This window comes from Tremella mesenterica, assembly GCF_000271645.1.
Source record: "Tremella mesenterica DSM 1558 unplaced genomic scaffold TREMEscaffold_5, whole genome shotgun sequence".
In the NCBI taxonomy this organism is placed as follows: Eukaryota; Fungi; Basidiomycota; class Tremellomycetes; order Tremellales; family Tremellaceae; genus Tremella; species Tremella mesenterica.
Window position 1 is genome coordinate 458178 of NW_006711229.1, and position 20270 is coordinate 478447.

General features: G+C 45.8%; 5 protein-coding genes across 5 annotated transcripts; 4 read left to right on the forward strand and 1 right to left on the reverse strand.

Moving 5' to 3' along the window:
• Positions 1–389: 389 nt before the first annotated feature.
• On the forward strand, positions 390–8657 carry TREMEDRAFT_30704 (uncharacterized protein; the record flags this gene model as incomplete). The annotated part of the gene is made up of 17 exons (XM_007004393.1): positions 390–759; positions 841–1140; positions 1216–1760; positions 1927–2133; positions 2209–3943; positions 4196–4525; positions 4782–4980; positions 5020–5166; positions 5433–5809; positions 6018–6148; positions 6197–6247; positions 6413–6514; positions 6557–6736; positions 6952–7109; positions 7279–7578; positions 7827–8044; positions 8413–8657. 17 exons carry the CDS (start codon positions 390–392, stop codon positions 8655–8657), a joined length of 5595 nt encoding a protein of 1864 aa, XP_007004455.1.
• A 278-nt stretch (positions 8658–8935) lies between these two features.
• Positions 8936–12005, forward strand: TREMEDRAFT_43934 (uncharacterized protein). The gene is made up of 7 exons (XM_007004456.1): positions 8936–9384; positions 9664–10068; positions 10219–10359; positions 10534–10781; positions 11061–11200; positions 11276–11695; positions 11892–12005. The coding sequence occupies exons 1-7, from the start codon at positions 9156–9158 to the stop codon at positions 11929–11931; spliced, it is 1623 nt and encodes a 540-aa protein (XP_007004518.1). The 5' UTR covers positions 8936–9155; the 3' UTR covers positions 11932–12005.
• Positions 12006–12203: 198 nt separating this feature from the next.
• On the forward strand, positions 12204–14959 carry TREMEDRAFT_62215 (uncharacterized protein; the record flags this gene model as incomplete). Its single annotated transcript, XM_007004561.1, has 5 exons — positions 12204–12338; positions 12521–12732; positions 12988–13292; positions 13376–14091; positions 14240–14959. 5 exons carry the CDS (start codon positions 12204–12206, stop codon positions 14957–14959), a joined length of 2088 nt encoding a protein of 695 aa, XP_007004623.1.
• A 181-nt stretch (positions 14960–15140) lies between these two features.
• On the reverse strand, positions 15141–17115 carry TREMEDRAFT_62216 (uncharacterized protein; the record flags this gene model as incomplete). Its single annotated transcript, XM_007004562.1, has 6 exons — positions 15141–15157; positions 15190–15680; positions 16027–16229; positions 16442–16721; positions 16764–16900; positions 16945–17115. 6 exons carry the CDS (start codon positions 17113–17115, stop codon positions 15141–15143), a joined length of 1299 nt encoding a protein of 432 aa, XP_007004624.1.
• Positions 17116–17339: 224 nt separating this feature from the next.
• TREMEDRAFT_68649 (uncharacterized protein) lies at positions 17340–20128 on the forward strand (the record flags this gene model as incomplete). The annotated part of the gene is made up of 10 exons (XM_007004719.1): positions 17340–17380; positions 17425–17666; positions 17828–17940; positions 18094–18212; positions 18257–18379; positions 18609–18743; positions 18787–18932; positions 19181–19392; positions 19654–19721; positions 19957–20128. 10 exons carry the CDS (start codon positions 17340–17342, stop codon positions 20126–20128), a joined length of 1371 nt encoding a protein of 456 aa, XP_007004781.1.
• Positions 20129–20270: the final 142 nt, after the last annotated feature.

The following is a 20270-nucleotide window of genomic DNA, read 5'->3' on the forward strand; positions in this document are numbered from 1 at the left end:
CAGCGCTAGCGAGCGGGTTACTGCTAGTCCTCTCCTCTCCTCTCCTCTCCTCTCCTCTCCTCTCCTCTCCTCTCCTCTCCTCTCCTCTCCTCTCCTCTCTCTTCATCTTCCCTCCCTTCCCTTATCTTGCCTTTTTCTCACTCCAATCTACTTCTTCCTCCTATCCTATACTACGAACACTGCCCCTAGGAATCAACTTGCCGATGGCCCGACTTCTCACACTCACATCAGATCAAACTATCACACCGTCCGATTCTCATGGTCTCACCCGTTCTCGTCCACCCCACAAACTCCCACCTTCCTCTCATTCTCTTATCTTTCGCCCTCTTCCCTCGTCTCCCCTCTAGCATCGCTTTCCTTCACGCCAGAGTCCCTTCCTCGCTCCGAACATGTCCGATCCATCCCCTAGCCCCGTCCTTCGACTCAGGATAACTCACATCACCTCCACCCTCTCCCCTCCTCTTCCATCCCTGAGTACGACCTACATCCCTCCCCATCTCCCTACCCCAATTCCCCCAGGATGTCTACCTCATCAGATGCCTGTCATTAGAATATTCGGTACTACTTCTCATGGCCAAAAGATATGCGCAAATATACACCTGTGTTACCCCTACTTCTTCGTGCCTTTCCCCATGGACTCTGTCGATCCTCTCAGGCCAGAACGAGTCGGACGTCTCTGCTCAAGATTTGGAGTGTCACTGAATCATGCAATATGTCTGGCGTTGAGACAAACACCGGGGGCATCACAACAAGCTTCAGGTCCGGTGGTTGGAGAAGGAAAGTCAGACCTGGGGGCAAGCAATGGTAGGGATACGGCAAGACCTCAAAGACCCAGGCAAGACAAGTACGCAGGAGGGACAGATCCTCGACATCTACACGTCCTCTCTGTCATGCTGGTCAAAGGTGTCCCATTCTATGGTTATCATGTCGGATGGAGTTATTGGCTCAAAGTCAGTCTCAGTAATCCGGGGAGGATGTGGGTGGCATTGGAACAACTGAGGAAACCTGTGGTTCTGGGTAGAGAATGGCAGCCTCATGAAGCTCATCTGAACCACGTCTTGCAATTCATGTGTGATTTTGATCTATATGGATGTGGGTGGCTAGAGCTGGAGGGAGGGACTTTCAGGGAACCTTTACCGGGTGAGTTGTTGGAATCCGTGTTGCCAGGTATAAGATTTTGTCAGAAATGCGTAGTGTTCTTGCTGACCATTTTAGAAGGAGACCCTTTCCAATCCCCTCAAGGCCCTGTTACCCACTTTAACAACATTTCCACTCCCTCTTATATGAAATACCCACCCAATCTCTCCCCTCCGAAAGACACATACACACCTCTTGAAATCGACGTCCTCCCCCAACACATCCTCAATCGTCGTCGGCTAGCTTCCAGAAATCTGCATCATGACTTTATAGAGCTCCTCCATCGCCCTTTGGATCCGAACCAGAAGCTCGTACCGGCCGTCAAAGAACTGTGGGACGATGAACGTCGACGTCGAGCTGCTAAAGGTTTATCCCTGTCGGAAACAGCCATGATGCCTGGCTCGGGGGGTATGGGTGGTCACACCATGGCGGAGTTGGGGTACAAGATGGAAGGAGAGGAGAGGAAGAACAGGGGTGGAGATTGGAAGATTAGTGAAGAACTGTGGGAGATGATTGAACAGAGGATGGATGAGGAGCGGAGAAAGAGGGGGAAGTTGACTTTTGAGAGGTTCATCACAGATGTCACTGGAGGTAAAGGGGGAGAGAAGAGAAAATATGATAAGGTCAGTTGCTTCTTCTTCTCCTCTCTCTATTGTTTTTCTGACTTCTCAAACTGTCAGCGGACCCCCCCTCTCAGTCTCTCAAGCATGTTGTCCTGTATATTGACAAGAACCTGGGAACATCATTAGCCATTGCCACCCTTCGTAGGATATCCTCACTGACGAGCAGTGGGTCATGACAACCTTTGAAGCCGTTTCTGCGCATTGGCCACGTCTCCCCAAACCTCCAAAATCAACGCAACGATCTAAGAGATCTCGTCGATCCACCCGTCCTTCCTCACCGATTCCCTCAGCTCCCACATCACCTTTCCCTCTACTCTCGTCGCCCGAAAAACCGCATACATCTCCCATCAAACCCTTGCCTCCTCTTTTCGATGTGAAAAGACATATTGACCTTCCAGAGGAGCCCCCACCGCCCGATGTCGTTGCTGACGTTGCCGATCCGGAAGAGTTTACCGATGACGAAAGTGACGAAGAGAATCCATTCGAGCTGTTCGCTCTTACCCAACTTCCTCAAGAACCCGTCCCGGTGGAAGTCAATCAGTACGCCATTTCGAGTGATGTTCTTCCTCCCATCGACGAGGAGGACGAGACTGAAGCCGAGCGGGCACATGAAAACGCTGCTAAACTTCACGCAGAGGAAGCACAGAAACTCCGTGCGACCCAGATCTCCGGCCAAGGTAGTGATTATGGTTCCGAATTTGGTGATGAAGAAGTAGACGAGCTGTTCCGTCGGACTGTCGGAGGGTCTGCTACATCTACTCCTCGTAAGAGAAGAGTGATTGGTCTTTCTACGCCCACTACCGGCGGGACGACGACTGCTTCTGCTTCTGGTGATTCCCTGACTACGAGACGGGAGAGGAGGGATTTACGAATGCGTCAACAAGCTGGGCTTGGCGATCTGTCAACAATCTTTGACGCTTCATCCATCAGTTTAACCCCCGATAATCCATTTTCAGAGGGTGACAGTCCTAGGACCCCGAGCAAGTCCAAGACGCCCGTATCGGAAAGACCGACGCCAACATCCCTCATCAGAAATATATTTTCAAAGAATAGACGAGGATCACCCTTCGCTTCCCCTACGAGGCGACTTACTGCTCAAAATGCCATCGTCTTGCCGCCTTCTAGGAGGTCACTAGGGGAATGGAGGTCGACTTCTCCCGACGATGCTCTTGTCGAAAGAGAGACGACACCGACTCCCACCGCGTCAAAGGTCGAGCTTAAGGATGGGCTGATTGAACTGGATGAAAACGACGTCAACGCTGAGACCGAGGTACTCCGCGAAATCATGATCAAGGACGATTCAGCAGATATCGAGATCATGCTTCCTCCAGCGCAGCGGCGGACATCTTCCACACCAGATTCGGATGGGGATCGCCACCCATCTTCATCTTCTGATTCAACGCCCACACGAAAACGAAAGATCCCTAGTCCGACCCTTCGGAACGACGTCGATGTCCATGACAAACTGACTTCACATGACATAGCTCCGACTGAAGTGGTAGCGGGCTCCAACGACAAACCACGTAAACGAGTTCGTATGGCTTCTCCCTGCTCCTCCAGTAATTCCTCTAACCCTCAAGTAAGATCCACTTCCACATCTCTGAATAACAGTCAACATCTGGTATCAAGCGGCGACACATTGTCTTCCACCGATACATCTCTCCCTGCTACCGATACAACCTCCACCTTTCCCTCATTACTCTGTGACACAGCATGGTCCTACTCACGTCTTCCACCTTCAAGCGCTTTCGTGAAAAACACGATGGAAGAACACGGAGTTTCCTCAATAATTTACCAAGAACCGTTCTATTCCAATCATTCAGATGTACCCTCCAGAGCGAAACTATTCGCGGGTCGTATGTTCACTATAAGAGGTAATGGTACGAGAGAATTGGAAGAGTTTCATTCCATGCTTCCTACGGGGAAAAGATGGTTGAAGACTCTCCGTAAAGTTGTGAGGAGTAGACATGGATGGGAATATGGGTTGCCACCTCCGAGTAAGCGAGAGGTCGTCAAGTGGTACAATGAGGAGACTGTAATTGGGGAGGAGAGGGGTGAGATGAGTCAGTTGGAAGGTCCTACGCAGAAGAATAAGTGGGGTTTCAAGTTCAGTCAGAAGAAAAAGACGAGGGACAGTGAGAGGGAGAGGCAGAATATGAGTGTTTTGGCTCTGGAGGTGTTTGGTGAGTGTCAAGTCCTCTCGCTTTTGTGATTTTTTCTTCTGTCGTCTTGTTTCTGGCACTCCGTCTTCACCTTCTGTTTCCTCACTTTTTGCCCCTTTGTTCATCAGCATTGTTAGAGAGATACCCAACATCGAGATATGTTTTCGTTGTCTTCAATGCGTTTCTGTCAGATTTTACGAAACAACAGAGTCATAGTACCTCAACGGCGTCTGATGCGATCGAGTGGAAGGAGATAACCAATCTGACCATTAGCTACGTCGCGCCATCAGCTGCTCCCTGACCCCGAGAAAGATCCTCTTACAGCCATATTCTTTTGCTATCAAAACGAAGATGAATCATTGCCTGACAACACCTCTTTTCCAGGTTATTACGCCGGTTATGCCGTAGTTGATTCCCCACAGAGTCGGCCGGAACGTATGCGGCTGGACGATGAAATACCTCATCATCTCGTTGATTCTGAATTAGACCTCATTAATTGGGTCATTGATTTGGTCAAGGATTGGGATCCGGATGTTTTGGCGGGATGGGAGTTGCATAATGGTTCTTGGGGTTATTTAGCGGCTAGGGCCGAACATGGTTTTTGTGAGTTTTTTCGTATCTTCATCTCTCCAACTCTGCTCACCATGTTCTCATCATCGTCATGTTAGCATATACGTTTGATTGTCAATCCTTCGCTCGATCCGACTTTCCCCCTCATCGCCCGGGAAACGTCGTGGTGCTCTTCAATCTTGCTTCCCCTCTACCTATGAAGCACTTGTACTTCCCTCCTTTTCAGCCTCCGCGTCTCACCTTTCCATCACTCACAATAGTCTAATTCAAACGTATCAATTGACCACAGCTCTCGACCTGACCGATCAACTCTCCCGTGTTATAACAGGTCATACTGGACCAAAGAAAGATTTCTACTCCGCCACTCAGACTTCTACTTTCAAAGTCTCCGGTAGACATATCCTCAACATCTGGCGAATATGTCGATCTGAACTCAACTTGACCCAGTATACCTTTGAGAATGTTGCATTTCATTTACTTCATCAAAGGTCGGTCACTCTTTTCCACCGAACAGAGCTGATCGTCAGAGTACCGCACTATTCCGCGGCGAATCTGACAGCTCTGTGGAAAAGTAAAATGCCTTCTCATACACTTCGAGTCATCAAATATCTTTTACAGAGGGTGGTAATGTATATGGAGATGGTAGATGCGGCTGAGATAATCACTAAGAATGCGTACGTTTCGTCTTGACGTCTTGTAGTGAACAATATATCTTCCCTTTCCTCTTCCCTCCCCCCCCCTCCAACCCACCCACCCAAATCGACCTCCACCACACACTCCACCTCGCCCCTTTTATACAGTCCTATCGACCATCTAATATCCCGTCTCTCTGATGAAAGATAATTCACATGCCTTTATCGATAGCCCCATCTCTTCGGGACGGGGTCATTCATATGCGTACATAAGCTTTCTGTGTCACGCAGTCCTGCTGACCCCACAGTGAATTTGCCCGTGTCTTCGGTGTCGACTTCGCATCCGTCATGTTCCGAGGTTCCCAATACAAAGTCGAATCATTCATGTTCAGAATAGCGAAACCCGAATCTTTCGTCCTCGTCTCTCCCTCAAAACAACAAGTAGGACTTCAGAACGCTCCTTTTGCAGTACCTCTCATCGCTGAGCCAGAAAGCCAGTTTTATACTCATCCTATCCTGGTGTTAGATTTTCAAAGTTTGTATCCAAGTGTTATGATTGCGTATAACATATGTTTTTCCACCTGTTTAGGGAGGGTTGAGAAGTTTAGAGGGACGGATAAGTTTGGGTTTACCGAGTTGAAAGTTGATGATGGGGTCTTGGAGTTGTTGAAGGATTATCTTACTGGTGGGTTGTCTTATCTTTTCCCCTCCCCAGATCTTCTATTGTAATACCACTTCTGTTTTACTCCCATAGATACTTAAGAGAAGTCGGAGGTTCCGCAAGGTTTGAAACACAATTAAACTCCCATGAGCTCTGCTTTACAAATGAATTGAGGTTCTGTCGTTGTACCCGTCTCGATGAAGGATTGTGTGTGGTGTATGGAGCTGAGGAGCAGTCACACCGAATGGTATGATCTTCGTCAAACCAGCTGTACGCAAGAGTCTTTTATCCAAAATGCTTGGTGAGATTCTCGACACTCGTGTGATGGTGAAACAAGCTATGAAAGGGGCTCGAGGGGACAAGGTGAGGATTCGACCCGTGATATTATTATCGTTTACTCATCATATACAGAGCTTGTTGCAGCTTCTCAATGCCCGTCAGCTTGGTTTGAAGCTCATGGCGGTGAGTCGATCCTCGACTGGCTCCTCATCACTCCTAACTCTCACGAACATATCCCACTCTCTATCCTGTGCTGCCCTTCCGGCGTCGTGTCTTAAGCTCCAAAGATGGATACGTTGAAAGTTCCTGTGACTAGGCGTGGCTTCATCAAACATATGCTGATTCCAGAACGTCACTTATGGCTATACTTCCGCCACCTATTCTGGTCGAATGCCATGTATCGAAGTGGCCGACTCTATCGTTCAAACTGGTCGAGAGACTTTAGAAAAGGTCAGCTACAGGCGTTATAACAATTTCCGAGCTGATCATTAGGCTCAAGAGATGATTCACTCAAACGCTGCATGGGGAGCTCAGGTGGTGTACGGAGATACAGACTCTTTATTTGTCGCTTTACCAGGAAAGACGAAAGATCAAGCTTTCGTAATCGGGAATCAGATCGCAGATGCAGTGACGGCTGCGAATCCGAAACCTGTCAAGTTGAAGTTTGAAAAAGTCAGTCTTCCTTTTCGCATGCTCGCTTTGCTTCAATCTCTCCTGGCTCAATGTCAAGTCCATCTCTACATCTATCGTGGGTCCAAACCGAATGATCGTGCTCGCCGCTCGTATAAGATATGAGGGCGTGGGTCATTGCGGTCAGAAACACGCCTAGTCATAAGACCATCAGCTGAGCACACCGAACTGATGGTGAAGGTCAAGCTGATATACAGGTCTACATGGGATCCGTACTCATGGCCAAGAAACGCTACGTAGGGTTCAAGTATGAACATCCGGACGAGACCGAACCGGTGTTTGATGCAAAGGGTATAGAAACGATACGACGAGATGGTTTTCCGGCTCAGGGTAAGATAGAAGAGGTTTGCTTGAAGTGAATATCGTCTTTCTTTCCTTCTCTACACATACATCCATCGCGGATTATCTCCTAATTTTCCACCGTCCATCCGTTTTTTCCATTCATATGCCACCATGCCGATCACTCGTGAACCCGGCTTGATTTCAAGAGACTGATGATATGTCAAGACAATGACTGATTTCAGAATGCTCTTCCGTAATCAAGACCTTTCCCAAATCAAAGAATTTTGCCGACAAGAATGGACGAAAATCCTTCAAGGACGTATCTCGTTACAAGATTTCATCGTTGCCAAAGAAGTACGATTAGGATCTTATTCTGATAAAGGCGTTCCGCCTCCAGGAGCGGCCGTAGCTTATAGACGTATATTGAAAGATCCAAGGGATGAACCTCAATACGCCGAGAGGGTCCCTTATGTTATTTCGAACGCTGAGGGACGAAGATTGATTGATAGAGCTAGGACGCCGGAGGAGATGTTGGCGAACCGGTGAGTCTTAATAAATATTCCTGCCTGTACCCCTCGTCAGTCATCCTGTCCGGCTGAGGAGTTGTTTCATTCACTATCATCTAGGGCCAGGCTTCTCATGCTCCCTCTCCCGTCACGATGATGGCTCATGGTCCTTTGACATACAAGGGCCATGGTAGCAATGAGATTTCTCACTTGATACAGGATTCAGACAATGGAGTGTATAATGGTGGATGGTAGTATTGATTCAATACGATTCTGACGTCTAGATCACTCGGGATAGACGCGGAGTACTACATCCGTAATTTACTCATCCCCCCATTATCGCGCATCTTCAATCTGGTCGGAGCAGATGTGGAAAGTTGGTACGAGTCTATGCCACGTACGAAGCGAGCTGGAAAGTATGACAGATCGAATGGAAAGATGAGGATTGATAGTCATTTCAGATCTAGTCATTGTGTGGTTTGTGGAGGAGAGTCGTCCACTGGTGAGTCTAGAAATCTTTTTTACAAACAACCTATTCGATTTGCACCTTGCCATCTTCTCTTTTCTGCCACTTTTCAACATCCTATCCTTCTACCCCTCCTCTGTTTCTGAGTGTCATTGGTCCTGGACGATGCTGTGCATCCTGGCGCATCAAGGCTACCCCGAATCACATCTGTGCATCTCTCCACTTTGACTTCCCCAATTAGCAACGTATGCCCGACACAAGCGCCGTGGGCGGCAGGCAGCTCCCTTCCCTTTCAGCCGATGTCTCCCACTCGATCCTGATTAAGCTGTGCATAAACGAAACATGGTACGATCGGAGATATCGGCTTCCTCTTATTTCATATCCAGAACAAACCTGACACGCAGACATTTGTCGATCATGTAGACATACCCCATCTTCCACCTCACATGCACTATTATCCCGAGAACATCTAGCCCAATCGGCATTGTCGGACTTTCACAGGATCTGCGCTTCATGCTCTTCCACACCACCAGGAGAGGTCATATTGTGTGACTCGGTCGATTGTCCAGTTTTGTATGCTAAGGTGAAGGCGGAGAGAGAAATGGAAGATCTGGGAGGAGTAAGGGAAGTCATTGGGTCTTTGGAATAGAACGTTTGTTCATCTTGTCATCTTTGCTGTATCAGTATCATCAACTTGTTTGTTGTATGGATTAGCCTTGTACTGTATCCTATAGTGCCGTATAGTCTCCGACAAGGATACATAGTCGTACGAATTATCGTTCGGCCGAGCAGTTGCATAAATTCAGAGTTGTACAGTGGTGATTTGTGCAATTGCCAGTGAGAGGAGAGAATAAGAACTTTGTGCCCGGACCGGATTACTCCGAACAATCCAAAGTGAAATTTCGACTAAGTACGACATCATTGTTCTCGTTCTCCCAAGTCGAAATCTTGAAAAAATGTCTATATAATAGCTGATCATGTCTTCTCTGCATCTGCATAACGCAGGAAAGCGTAGTATATCAAAACGTTCAATACTTTCTACTTGATCAACTTTACCCGTCAGAGGGTTGAGGTAGGGTTGAGAAGAATACTCGGATCTTCATTTGGACAAACTCTTACCTCAAGCTCGTCATTTCGTCATAGTTCAATGTCATCACTTTATTCCACGCCTCTTGGCGTTGCTTCGAATATCGAGAACGACCCTGGGTTATCGGGTCAAGTGAAAGGTATGATTGAGAATGATAAAGATGAACGGACGAGAACTGTAGTGGTCCTAGGTGCTAGTTATGGTGGTGGATGGGCAGCTTCGTTATTATCGGAAAAATTACCTATCGGTTGGAAAGTCGTGGTTATCGATAGGAATTCACATATGAATCGTAAGTTTTCTTTCTCCTTCTTTTCTTCAATCCTTCTCCTTCTACACTTACTCTCACTCTTGTAGTTACTCTTACCTTTCACTTCTAGTGTCTCTTCACCGTATATCGTCGGCATGATGTCTATCTCAGGATATCAATTTCGCTCGCCTTGTCTGTCTATCGCGTGTTCATTCAGATATATTCTCAAGTTAATCTCCTTGATTCTTTTGGAGAGAGATGGATTTTCCACCATTATCAGAGAGAGAGAGACTGTTCAGATGTCTTATGACTGACCCGAAGATATATACACATTCCCAAGATTCTCCATAATACCCAAACATGCACCAAAAGGTTTCATACCATATACCAACCTTCTTCGTCCCGGATTAGCTCCTCAACCTCTCTCCGAACCATCATCAAAAACCCCACCGGAAGATGTTCAAGATTATACGAACGATATTCGCTTAGAAGAAGTTGATCAAAAGGAGGGAAAAGATGGACACCAAGATGAACGTATACAAGGTCTTATAACTTCTCTTCGACCTCATGAAGTCACTTTCATTCGACGTCAACCCACTTTGTCCACCCAGGATAGAGAAGGGATGGGTGATTGGGATGGACCGGAAGAAACGATAAGTTTCAATTATTGTATTTACGCTTTGGGTAGTGGAATGCCTGATCCTGTGAATGTATGGAGTGAACATGGTTTAAAGGGTGTACCAGGGGAAGGAGAATTGAATGCGGATTCTTTAAGACATCAGGGGGAGAAGAACGAATCTTTCCCTCCTGATATGTTACCGAGTAATGGGGAAGCCTATCAGGAAAATTCGAATGAGTTAGGGATGTTTAGTAAAGAGGGGAGTGTCAAAGAGGCTGGAAAGAAAGATTTGGGGATTGGAAGTAAATGGGGTGGAGTTAAATGGTTGGAAGAGAAATCGAAAATGTTCGAGGAAGCTGATACAATCTTGGTTGTTGGTGGTGGAGCTTTAGGGATACGTGAGTGATTTGTGTTGACCTGAGTCTCTCTTTACTTATCTCATCATCATCCTCTTAGCTTGAATTCTGACATTACATTTTACCATCTACTCTCTTCGTCTCCCCGAAACAGTACATTTTTCATTCGATATTTGAAGGCTTCGACATTTTCAGACAGCAAGGCTGACCAACCAGAATTCGCAACAGACCTCAAAGATCTATATCCTCAAAAACGTATAACCCTCCTTCATTCTCGTACCCGTCTCTTACCTCTTTACCCGCTCCGAACTCATTTAGCCATAATCGACGCTTTGAAAAGACTTGGTGTGGAAGTCGTGCTCGGTGAAAGGGTCATGACGTGGCCTGAGGATCCAGAAAAATTGGAAGGGAAAAAGAAAAGGGTGATGACGGATAAAGGGAGAGTTTTTGAAGCTGATATAGTGGTGAGTCTTCATTTACATATTCTCTCATCGCCCATTCGAACTCTCATTCACACAGTCTTCCTCTTTCGAACGGATCCTCTTGCTTCTCACTATGCACATATTTCATCCCTATTCGCGATATCTCTTTCCTCAGCTTCGCCAGATACAGGTCCACGGCGAACGTCGTACTTGTCGATTATGCGTCGCTAGGAATGCATCATCTCTCACTTGGAGGGATTTGTCACATGAGACGAGAGAGGTCCATGAAATTGTCGAGAAATGATGTTTTGCTGAGCCAAGCTCGCATGCACAGGTACTCATCCTCATGTATCTTTCCTCGCTGCATTATCACCTTCTTCCATCTCTCCCCTCAACTCTCGGATCCGAGTTTATCCAACTCTTCAAGTAGCTAAAGGACCAATTCGACTTTCTTCCGAATCGTCTACTGTAGCCGAACGACTGGCAACTTTATCTCTTGATGCTCCATCGTCCAGCACTCTCACCGTGCCTTCAAGAACAACTCCCAACACCTCTTCATCTGCAATTGACGATGCCATCCAAGAAGGAATCCACAGTACGGACCAAACTGAACTTGGTGGAAGGAATGATAAACATATCGATGCCACAACTCAACATCACTCAAACACTCCCGACCTATCACATATATTCGCCATTGGTGATTGTGCAGACACGGGTGCTATCCAAGCTGGTCATACTGCATATTGGCAAGCCGATGTGGCGGTCCGAAACATTTTACGTCTCATACAAGCTGAAGAGAAAATTGAGGATATTGATTCGGTAGAATTAGAAAAGTACGTTTCGGGACCAAGAGGGATTAAAGTTTCTTTAGGTATGAAAGAAGTTGTGATTGCTATTGGGGAAGAAGTGACGGTATCGAATGACGGAGCTGAAGATTTGAAAGCTTTGAGCATGTGGTTAGTCATCTTTTCTCTCTCTATCCTTCTCCTCTTTCACTTTGATACTTGTATTTTATCCTCATATGTTCGAGTATGTCTCGGTTAGTGATATCATTCCTTCCTTCAGAACACAGGTGCATGAGGAAGAAGTTTGTGATAGAGGCATCTCTCTTGGACATTGATAGACCATGATCGGTCAAGCGCTGACTTGCAGGCCATTGTTCGGTGCAGAAGGATTAGATGTTGATTCTTGATCATATATTACATACAAGCAAATTATCTAAAATGAAAATTCTATCATAGCAAAATGTGCATAAAGATGAATTATTACATCTTCTTGATTTTGTAGTAGTTAATTACTATGACGTCGTTCTTGCCACTCACTCACTCTTCTCCCCACTTTTGCACATTAACTGCCCCTTTCTCTCTTCTTCCTTTCTCTTCACCATAGCGAACAGCCAGTCAACATTTCACTAGCTGGTATCGATCAGCAACATTGACAACTTACATAGTTCAAGTTATAAGTATGAACGTCAAGATGGACAGAACGAACCTCTTGGATATCCCCACAGAAGTCATGGTGGACATTTTATTACCCCTCTTATCAGCTCGAGAACTGAGTAATATGATGATATGTTGTAAACGGTCATATTCTTTAGTAGTGAGTTGATCTTCTTCTCCTCTCCTCCATCTTCATCTCTCCTCCTTTCCCTCAAACACCCCACACAATCGTGAAAACTCAAGGTCATTAGGCTTTTCTGTAAGGTGGTTCAAACCCCAAATCGGTCACACCTAGTTAACGATCATCCTTGACTGAGAAGCCCAAGTGATTGATCAATGTAGACAGACGAATCACTCTGGCGTCTTTTAGTCCAACGCGATTTCTCTTTCTCTCCTTCTACCCTGGCTAAACCTTCTGATCCTAGATGGTTTCGACATCTTTACCGTGGTTTATCCCATCCTAGAACGTTTTTATGGGGTTCGACGGATTCATCAAGATTAGGGATTATAACTGGGGATCCTAGATTGGGAAGAGGGGTGATAAGGAATCAAAGGTTTGTGATGATGCTTTTATTGATATCCTCGATTTGCTACTATAGAGGTCTCTTCTCCCTGTCTCTCTTGTTCGGAACATCTCTTGTCTTCAACTCTTTTTTCTCTCCCCCGGTTTCTTCCTTTATACCCCGATCTATCTTTTCCTCAACTTAGCTTGTGTCAGATCTCTGATAATTCTTACAGTTGTCACGCGGCAGGAAGGGAAATAAGTGCGAGATGCTATATAAGGAAGGTTGTCAGTTGACCAATCGCAGGTACATAGATTCTCCCATGGAAGTGTACGTCCCACCCGAAGAAGGCGGAGGAGGTACATGGTCTGATGGTTTGAGAAAAGAGCTAGGCGTCTTCAGGTCGAGGATCACTGGGCTGGGTCAAAACGTGGGACCAACTGGAGCTAGATTGAACCAGTCAAGCAGTGGGACAGTCGGGCGAGAACAAGGGAGAGGGGACAATGTTATTGAGAGTAATGAAAAATGGAAAGGTCATGGAGTGGTAGAGTTACAAGCTGGTGGATGGAGCTTCACTGCCAGGGATATGAATGGGGGTGTTTGGGTATGGGGTGAGTGTGTTTTTTTTCTTCACTCCACTACATCTTCTACACCACCATGTAGTTTTAGTTGTGAAATCTTAGGCTTATTCCAGGTGTTTTAGATGGACTAGGCCTCATTAGATTCTCCGTGAAAAATTGGTCGCAATCAAATTGTCAAATCCCTCAACCTACTCGTATCCCTCTACCATGTCGAGCGACCTCTATAAGTAGCGGTAGAAAACATCTTTTAATTCTCGATGAAGATAACCTCATTTGGGAATTCACTTCATATGGTAAAGCATATCGTCATACCAGTCCTTCTCTCACAGCACCCACAACACCTGGAAACTCTTCTTCTTCAATCAGAAAACATATAATTCAATTATCAACAGGATGGAATCATTCTGCATGTTTAACATCAACAGGAAAGATTTATATTTGGTTTCCATTCTCTTCTTCTTATATATCGACTTTGACACCTGATGATCGATTGGATGGTCCACTTCGTCCTCTTGGGTCTGATGATAATGATGATGATCGATCGGTGAGATGGGGTACAGTGGGGGATGTGACGACTTTGATGGATCCTCTTCCAGTCGCCCCGGTTTGGATACGGGAAGAAGAGAGGGATGAGAGGGTTAGAGATAGAAGGGAGAAGTTGGAAGATGAATGGAAAGAATGGCGTGAGGGGACGATGAGAGGAAAGAAAGAAGATGGAGAAAAGGTTGTGAAAATCGCCTCGGGGTTAGATTTTGTTGTGGCTTTGAAACAATGTGGAGAGGTTTGGTTGGCGAAAGTGACAGAAGCGAGTGTGGGGAATTGGCAATATGTAAGTTTGGTTCAATAATTATTCATCTTCTGTTGCCGGCTCCTAATCACAACACCTTCAATCTCGTTCAGCCCCACGTTTGCTACCACTCACAGCACTCCTTTTTGGCGTTGGGACCATATAGCGAGTCTTCCTAGCTGACCATTAGTTACCTTTCTTTTCCTCTCCCCACATATCTCACATAACAGCTCAATTCGAATCTCTCACCTCTTATTCCCTCTCTTCAAAACTCAACCACACCCGTCTTTCCTTCCCCCTCTCTCACCTTTCGTCCCTTTTACCTGATCCCCTTCCCACTCTTCAAGAGAAAAACGTAATTCAGGTAGTTTCCGGCGATTACCACAACGTGGCGCTCACCGCCGACGGAAAGGTTTTTACTTGGGGTAAAGGTGATCATGGAGAATTAGGATTAGGCAGAACGGAATATGAACGTATGAGAACTGTGGATGAGCCTAGAGAGGTCGATTTCGGGGAGAAGGTATTCGCGTTTGGTTTAGCGGCGGCTGGTTGGCATACAGGAGCATTGGTTTTAGGCAAAAACGCGTTTATGTCTATCAATGATTCGACTGAGAATGGCCATAAGCAGAGTTCCATGGAAGAAAACACTGGAGATATAGATGGGAAGGACGGAAATGGGACAGAGGGTAATGAAGATGAACCAACGCACGAGGCCGTAGGGGTGGAGGAGAGAGAAGAGAGCGGGGATACAGTACAAGAAGGAAGAATGCCAGGAGAGTTTCCTGGAGGAACTTTTGCTGTCCCGTTTAGGATTGGTTTTCCCGGTCGAGCGATGGACGGTGCTAGGATGACAGTGGAAAGACATTGGAGATCTAGAAATCCTGATTCCGGACCATCGCACGGAACTTAGCTTCATAGCTTCACCCCCAACCCCCAATCCTGATCTTTCATTCTTCTCATCTCTTCAATTCCGTCCCTATCTCTTCATCTTCGTCATCTGTGAAAGTATGTCACGCGTAAATCATCATGCATCAAGTTGTATCAAAACCAGCCTGTCCTGATGAAGGTATATACAGTATCAAATTTATCTCTCAGTCTTCCTCTGTTTCTTGACTGGTTCTTCGTCCTCTTCTTCTTCACCCGAATCAATCTCTGACATTCCCTCCCAAACATCCTCTTCCTCTTCCTCCTCTTTCTTTCCATTGTCCCTTGCTTCACCTCCATCTAATGATGTATCAACAATTTCAGTCCATCCTCTAAAAATGAACCCCCCTAAACCTATCCCTCCAACAGTCTGCACAGTCCCACCTTTCTTACCTTCCCCAGCTAACCGACCGTTCACCTGCATAGGAGGCGGAGAAGCAGTATGTAGACGAAGAGTCGCATCGGATGATATTGAAGCTAAGGCAATCCGAGGTTCGTACGATTGAGTATCGGACGTACTGTAGGGAGAGTCGGAAGTGTTAAAAGAGGGGTTGATTGGAAGAACGGAATGACTAACAGAGATAGGGGGAGGTGGAATGGGGATGATATGATGAGTAGTAGGGTTCGTAGGGAATGAAAATAATGAACGACCTGTTCGGAGGTCTAAAGAAGCTAAATAAGAGGATCGATCAGAGAAGAAGAGTTCGCTATTTGGTCAGAATGATATTATATTTTCATCAATCTAAGACATTGCCGAGTCAATTCTCAGCTTTTGCAAATGATGAATTGACCGTAGCGGATGTAAGATGGAGTATCAGACGAATGATTGTCGGTTCTTTGAGTTTATGTGAAGATCTGTAATAATGTTGTGAATTCGTTGGGATTCACGGAGATACACTCATAGATTTAGAAAGGGTCTGTTATAGGAGGGAAAGCAAAAAGTGAGGAATATATCCAACATAAGAAACAGCGGGGGAGAAATGGAGTGATAAGAATATGAGAAAAAGGAAAATTGATGAATGTCGAGGGAGAACGAAAAATTTGACAACTCACTGTTCGGCATATCCAACTACCAAACATCCTATACCACCCTCTCTAGCGACTTTCCATTCTGAAACAGGTTTTCTTTGTCTAGTATCGTATCTTCTTATAGAACCTGATTTCGTACCGCTCACCAAATCGTTTTCGTCATTCAAGAGATATGTGAGACATAAATGATGTATTGGTGGACGTAATCTCAAAGAAGTCATTGGGAGCTGTTTCAAATCAGCCCCTTGTATCTCTCATATCCCCTTTCTCCCTCCTCCTGTCCTTCCCGCGTCTCTTCGTCCACCGGTTTCTAGCTTCTCACCGCCGTCAAGACGATTCGCAGTGAAGCTTTAGGTATTGGGGTCTCCTCAACTCTCTTTCCATATACTGATCTCCGATTCACAAAGTCGCCTGTGCTCCATGAAGTGCGTCAACTCACATTCTTAGCTTTCCAAGTTTCTCCAGGTAATGACGCGCCCTTCTTTCCTCCCATATTGACATCGTTCACTCCTCCAAAAGCTCTCTCTATGTCCAATACAGTAACATCCACCTCTTTACCCGCTATAGCCATCCTTCTACCATGTCTTGATCCCGCTATGGTCGTCAGAGGACCTCCTAGGTTTATCGAGGAGGTATCTTTGTTATCTCCATCTTGTCCCTGGGAATCAGTGAGAGGATGTAATGTTGTCAAACCGGAGGAAGAAGATGATATTGTTCCACTATTTATCAGCCGAATCCGTTGGGGAGCAGCTACAAAGTACCTGGGAGTATGTATAATCCCCGCCCATTTATCTCCTGGTACATGATCGACCGTATGTTGTCTTACGATGACAGGTGGTTCCTCAGGTTCTACTTGTAGGTGTGATACTTGAAAAGAATCGTTCAATACTACTACCTCCTGTATGATTAGTATGAAGTTTGAGTTGGAGATATGTAACTCACGGTAGAGGAAGAAGAAACGATATGTTTGATTAAACCTAATGGTCGGTGGGAACAGTGTTTGACGGCCAGGTGTCGGACTGTTGGTTGGACATGAGGAGAAGTAGGGATGGATACATCTGTTAGAGTATTCGGATGGAGAGAAGGAGCTAGGAAAGAGAGGGATAATGACATCCTGACAAGGTATATTGATAGAAAGATGTTCAATTACTCTACGAGGAAGTTTGTCAAAAGTCGAGGGTGGACTCAAAATCTTTGGTGGTTTGCGGAGCCCCTTCTTTCCTTTCCCCATACATTCGAAGCAAACCTACTTAGCCAATGTTGGACTTTGTATCCTATCTTGACACATTCCCTGCATACTGGAAAGACTCAAACAGGCCTGAGAGACCCTACTTGGAATGTCAAGAATAGACGGAATCATCATTCTCTCTCCTAATGGGTATGTTCACCCTCTTTCGTTCACCCTACTCAGCTGACTTCCAGAAAACCCCTCATCAGTTCACATTTCTCATCTCATCCCCCTTCTTACCCTAACGTACATATAGACGCCTATAACCATGCGGTTACACGTAATGGATCTATTTCTGGGCAATTTGGATCATCGGATGAACCCCGGCCGATATTGTGGGTAAACACTTTGGTCAGAGGTGGAGGATTGGGGAATGCAGGGTTGTGTCATTTGGAAAGGGAAGGATTGACCTTTCTCGTTCCTATTTCGCAGGAAGGTGTGTCAGCTTTTTCCCTTTCAATGTTCCTCCTTTTTGATCCAAAGACGGGAACTTCCCGATGCTTTAGGATTGAATGATCTCCATATGGTCGGTAGTCAGATGGAAGGCGTTGCCGAGATGGTGGATAATGTGAGGAGAGAGACGGAATTGACCATTAGTGAACCCTTTATTAGCTTTCACATTTCTGGAACGATTTCTAGAAACTTTGAAGGATTATTTAGGAGAAGTCACAGAAACCACTTTGAAAGATAATTTCGACATCGTTTATATGGTCAGTATATCACAAATCTTATTCCTTACTTTCCTTCCTCCACTCTATTCCGCCAATGACCAATCCTCCACTTTCCGACCTACACCCCATAAGATCAAAATGGAATGTACCCTATCCAGCTTGATGTAGACAGTCATTGATGCTGACCCCCAGTTGATAGAAGAGATGCTTGACGAAGGTCATGTAGCCATGACGGAATTAGCCATGTTGAAAGAGATCGTACTTCCTCCTTCTCTCATGCGTAAATTACTTTCAGTCGCTGGTGTTTCAGGGTGAGCTATACAATATTCATGTCAACATGAAAGCTCATGAGCAGATTACAAACACCTACAACAACTCCTTTAGTCGCTCCTATACCTTGGAGAAGGACACATGTACGACATCCGAATAATGAAATTTACTTCGATGTGGAGGAGACTTTGGATGCGATTGTTGATCGGTGAGTTTTGTACACCTCTCAAAGACTTCTTCCCGCCTCTTCCTCATGGGTACAAAACTACCCTGACCCCTATGCTCCTCCGAGGGGTCTCATTCTTGACCATCGCTATTGTAGCCCACTGCTTCTCCCGCATTAATTTGTATAGTTCCGGGCCGCGGTCTTGACCCTTTGCGTTCCTCGTCGTGTGGTATGAGAAGCATGTAGTGGGAGACTTCAAACTGATCAACAGAAAGGGAAATGTCCTGTCATCCTCCGTATGGGGAAGGATCAATGCCAATTCTCGACTATCCGGTACACCTGATCTCCTCTTGACATTAATCAAACCAGATCAATTGTCAAACTGTTCTTTCCATCCTTGTATACGGTATCTTCCTCCTTTCTCGCCATTGAGAAAGGCTGATGGACAGATATAATCGATGGAACAGAGATAAAGTCTTATCGTTCATTCCACCAGATGGAAAGTTCAAACTGTTAGAATATCAAGCTGCCGATTTGACAAAAGGGCAATTACCATTTCTACTATCTCCTTCAATGACATTGGAAGAGAATGGTGGTGGGTTGTTTTTGCTTCAACCGCTTGTCTTATCTGTTCCACACTCTGCCTCCTCCACTGCCTCAGCCTCGTTGAGTGCTGCATTTCCATGCACACAGGAGCAGATGTGAGGTGGTCAGATGAAGAAAGGGAGGTTGAGAATCGTCGATGCTGGTCATCCTGTATCGAGACACTGTGACTGTCAAAGTAGGGACATGCTGGGGAGTAAGGAGTACGAGTAAAGCCGAAAGGTGTTGAATGACAACCAGGCAGATTCTCCCTCACAATCATGTCTCGTCTTAACAACCGTCCACTGGAGAATCTTATCATTTCTATAAATTTAGGTGAAGGTGCTAGTTCAGTATCTGCTACAGCTACCGGTGATAGAAGACCTATTGGGCATGGCGGTTTGGGAAAGAGGGATGATATGTCGGAAGGGATGGTAGGTGGAGGAGTATGGGAGTTTGATCCCAATACACGGGTATGTTTTTCGTTATTTCTGCTCGCTGGTCCTTAAATCAAGATCGCTCCTTTATCTTTGTAGCCGCCTGGTTCCACCATCGACTGCCTGTCCTCACAACCTCCTGCTCATCTTCAATGTGGACACCTTGAGACATGTCTCAACTTGTACTTCAGGCATTGCTTCACTTGACCGATGGCTGTATCATGTCCACTTGTCTTACGTGAATGAGATGATTCACAAACATCATCCACTGTCCGAGGTTTAAGCCACTTATGACAGATCCTTCGATGGACTATCTCATCCCTTACCTCCACGGAGAAACCACCAACTTTGACCGGATCTTTCGTGTGAGTAATTTCTCCGTTTCATCCATCAACACTCCTTCCCTCTTCCATTTTACCATCGCTTGTTCCTACTGTCTGTCGCGTCTCTTCCTCCGAACCCCCAAGTAGAGCCAAGAACACCAAACATCTCCTCTCCCCTCTCCTCTCTCCTCCCTCCTCTCGTCCACTGGCCTCATACCTCTGGCGACATCTCAAATCCTGTCCGACCATCCGACGAGTGACTCTACTGAATTCACAGAACCACCTCCACTCCCATCCCTTCTCCATCGTTCGCGATATCCTATGATATACCCAACTACGTATACTCCGGTTTGAAGATAGATCAACTACGAGTTCTTGGTGAGATGTATAAACCTTTTAAAGGTGTAAGAATGACAAGTGTTACTGGAAGGGTGGAAGTACGATATTGATATTTTATACTTTTCCTTGTGGAATCAAAACCTTCATAAACCCCATCTTTTGTAAAGCTTCATTATAAGATACTGTACTCTACACATCTTCTTATCAAAATTGTCGCACGCTGTCTGATCGATGTTCCCGATCATCGGATAG

What these genes read in the sequence shown, in the direction of transcription:
- TREMEDRAFT_43934 (XM_007004456.1), top strand. Translation starts at nt 9,156, where the DNA reads ATGTCATCACTTTATTCCACGCCTCTTGGCGTTGCTTCGAATATCGAG. An exon ending in GAATGTATGGAGTGAACATG is followed by an intron (nt 10,069 to 10,218) that starts GTTTAAAGGGTG and finishes TGTTTAGTAAAG; the next exon opens with AGGGGAGTGTCAAAGAGGCT. An exon ending in TGGTGGAGCTTTAGGGATAC is followed by an intron (nt 10,360 to 10,533) that starts GTGAGTGATTTG and finishes CTGACCAACCAG; the next exon opens with AATTCGCAACAGACCTCAAA.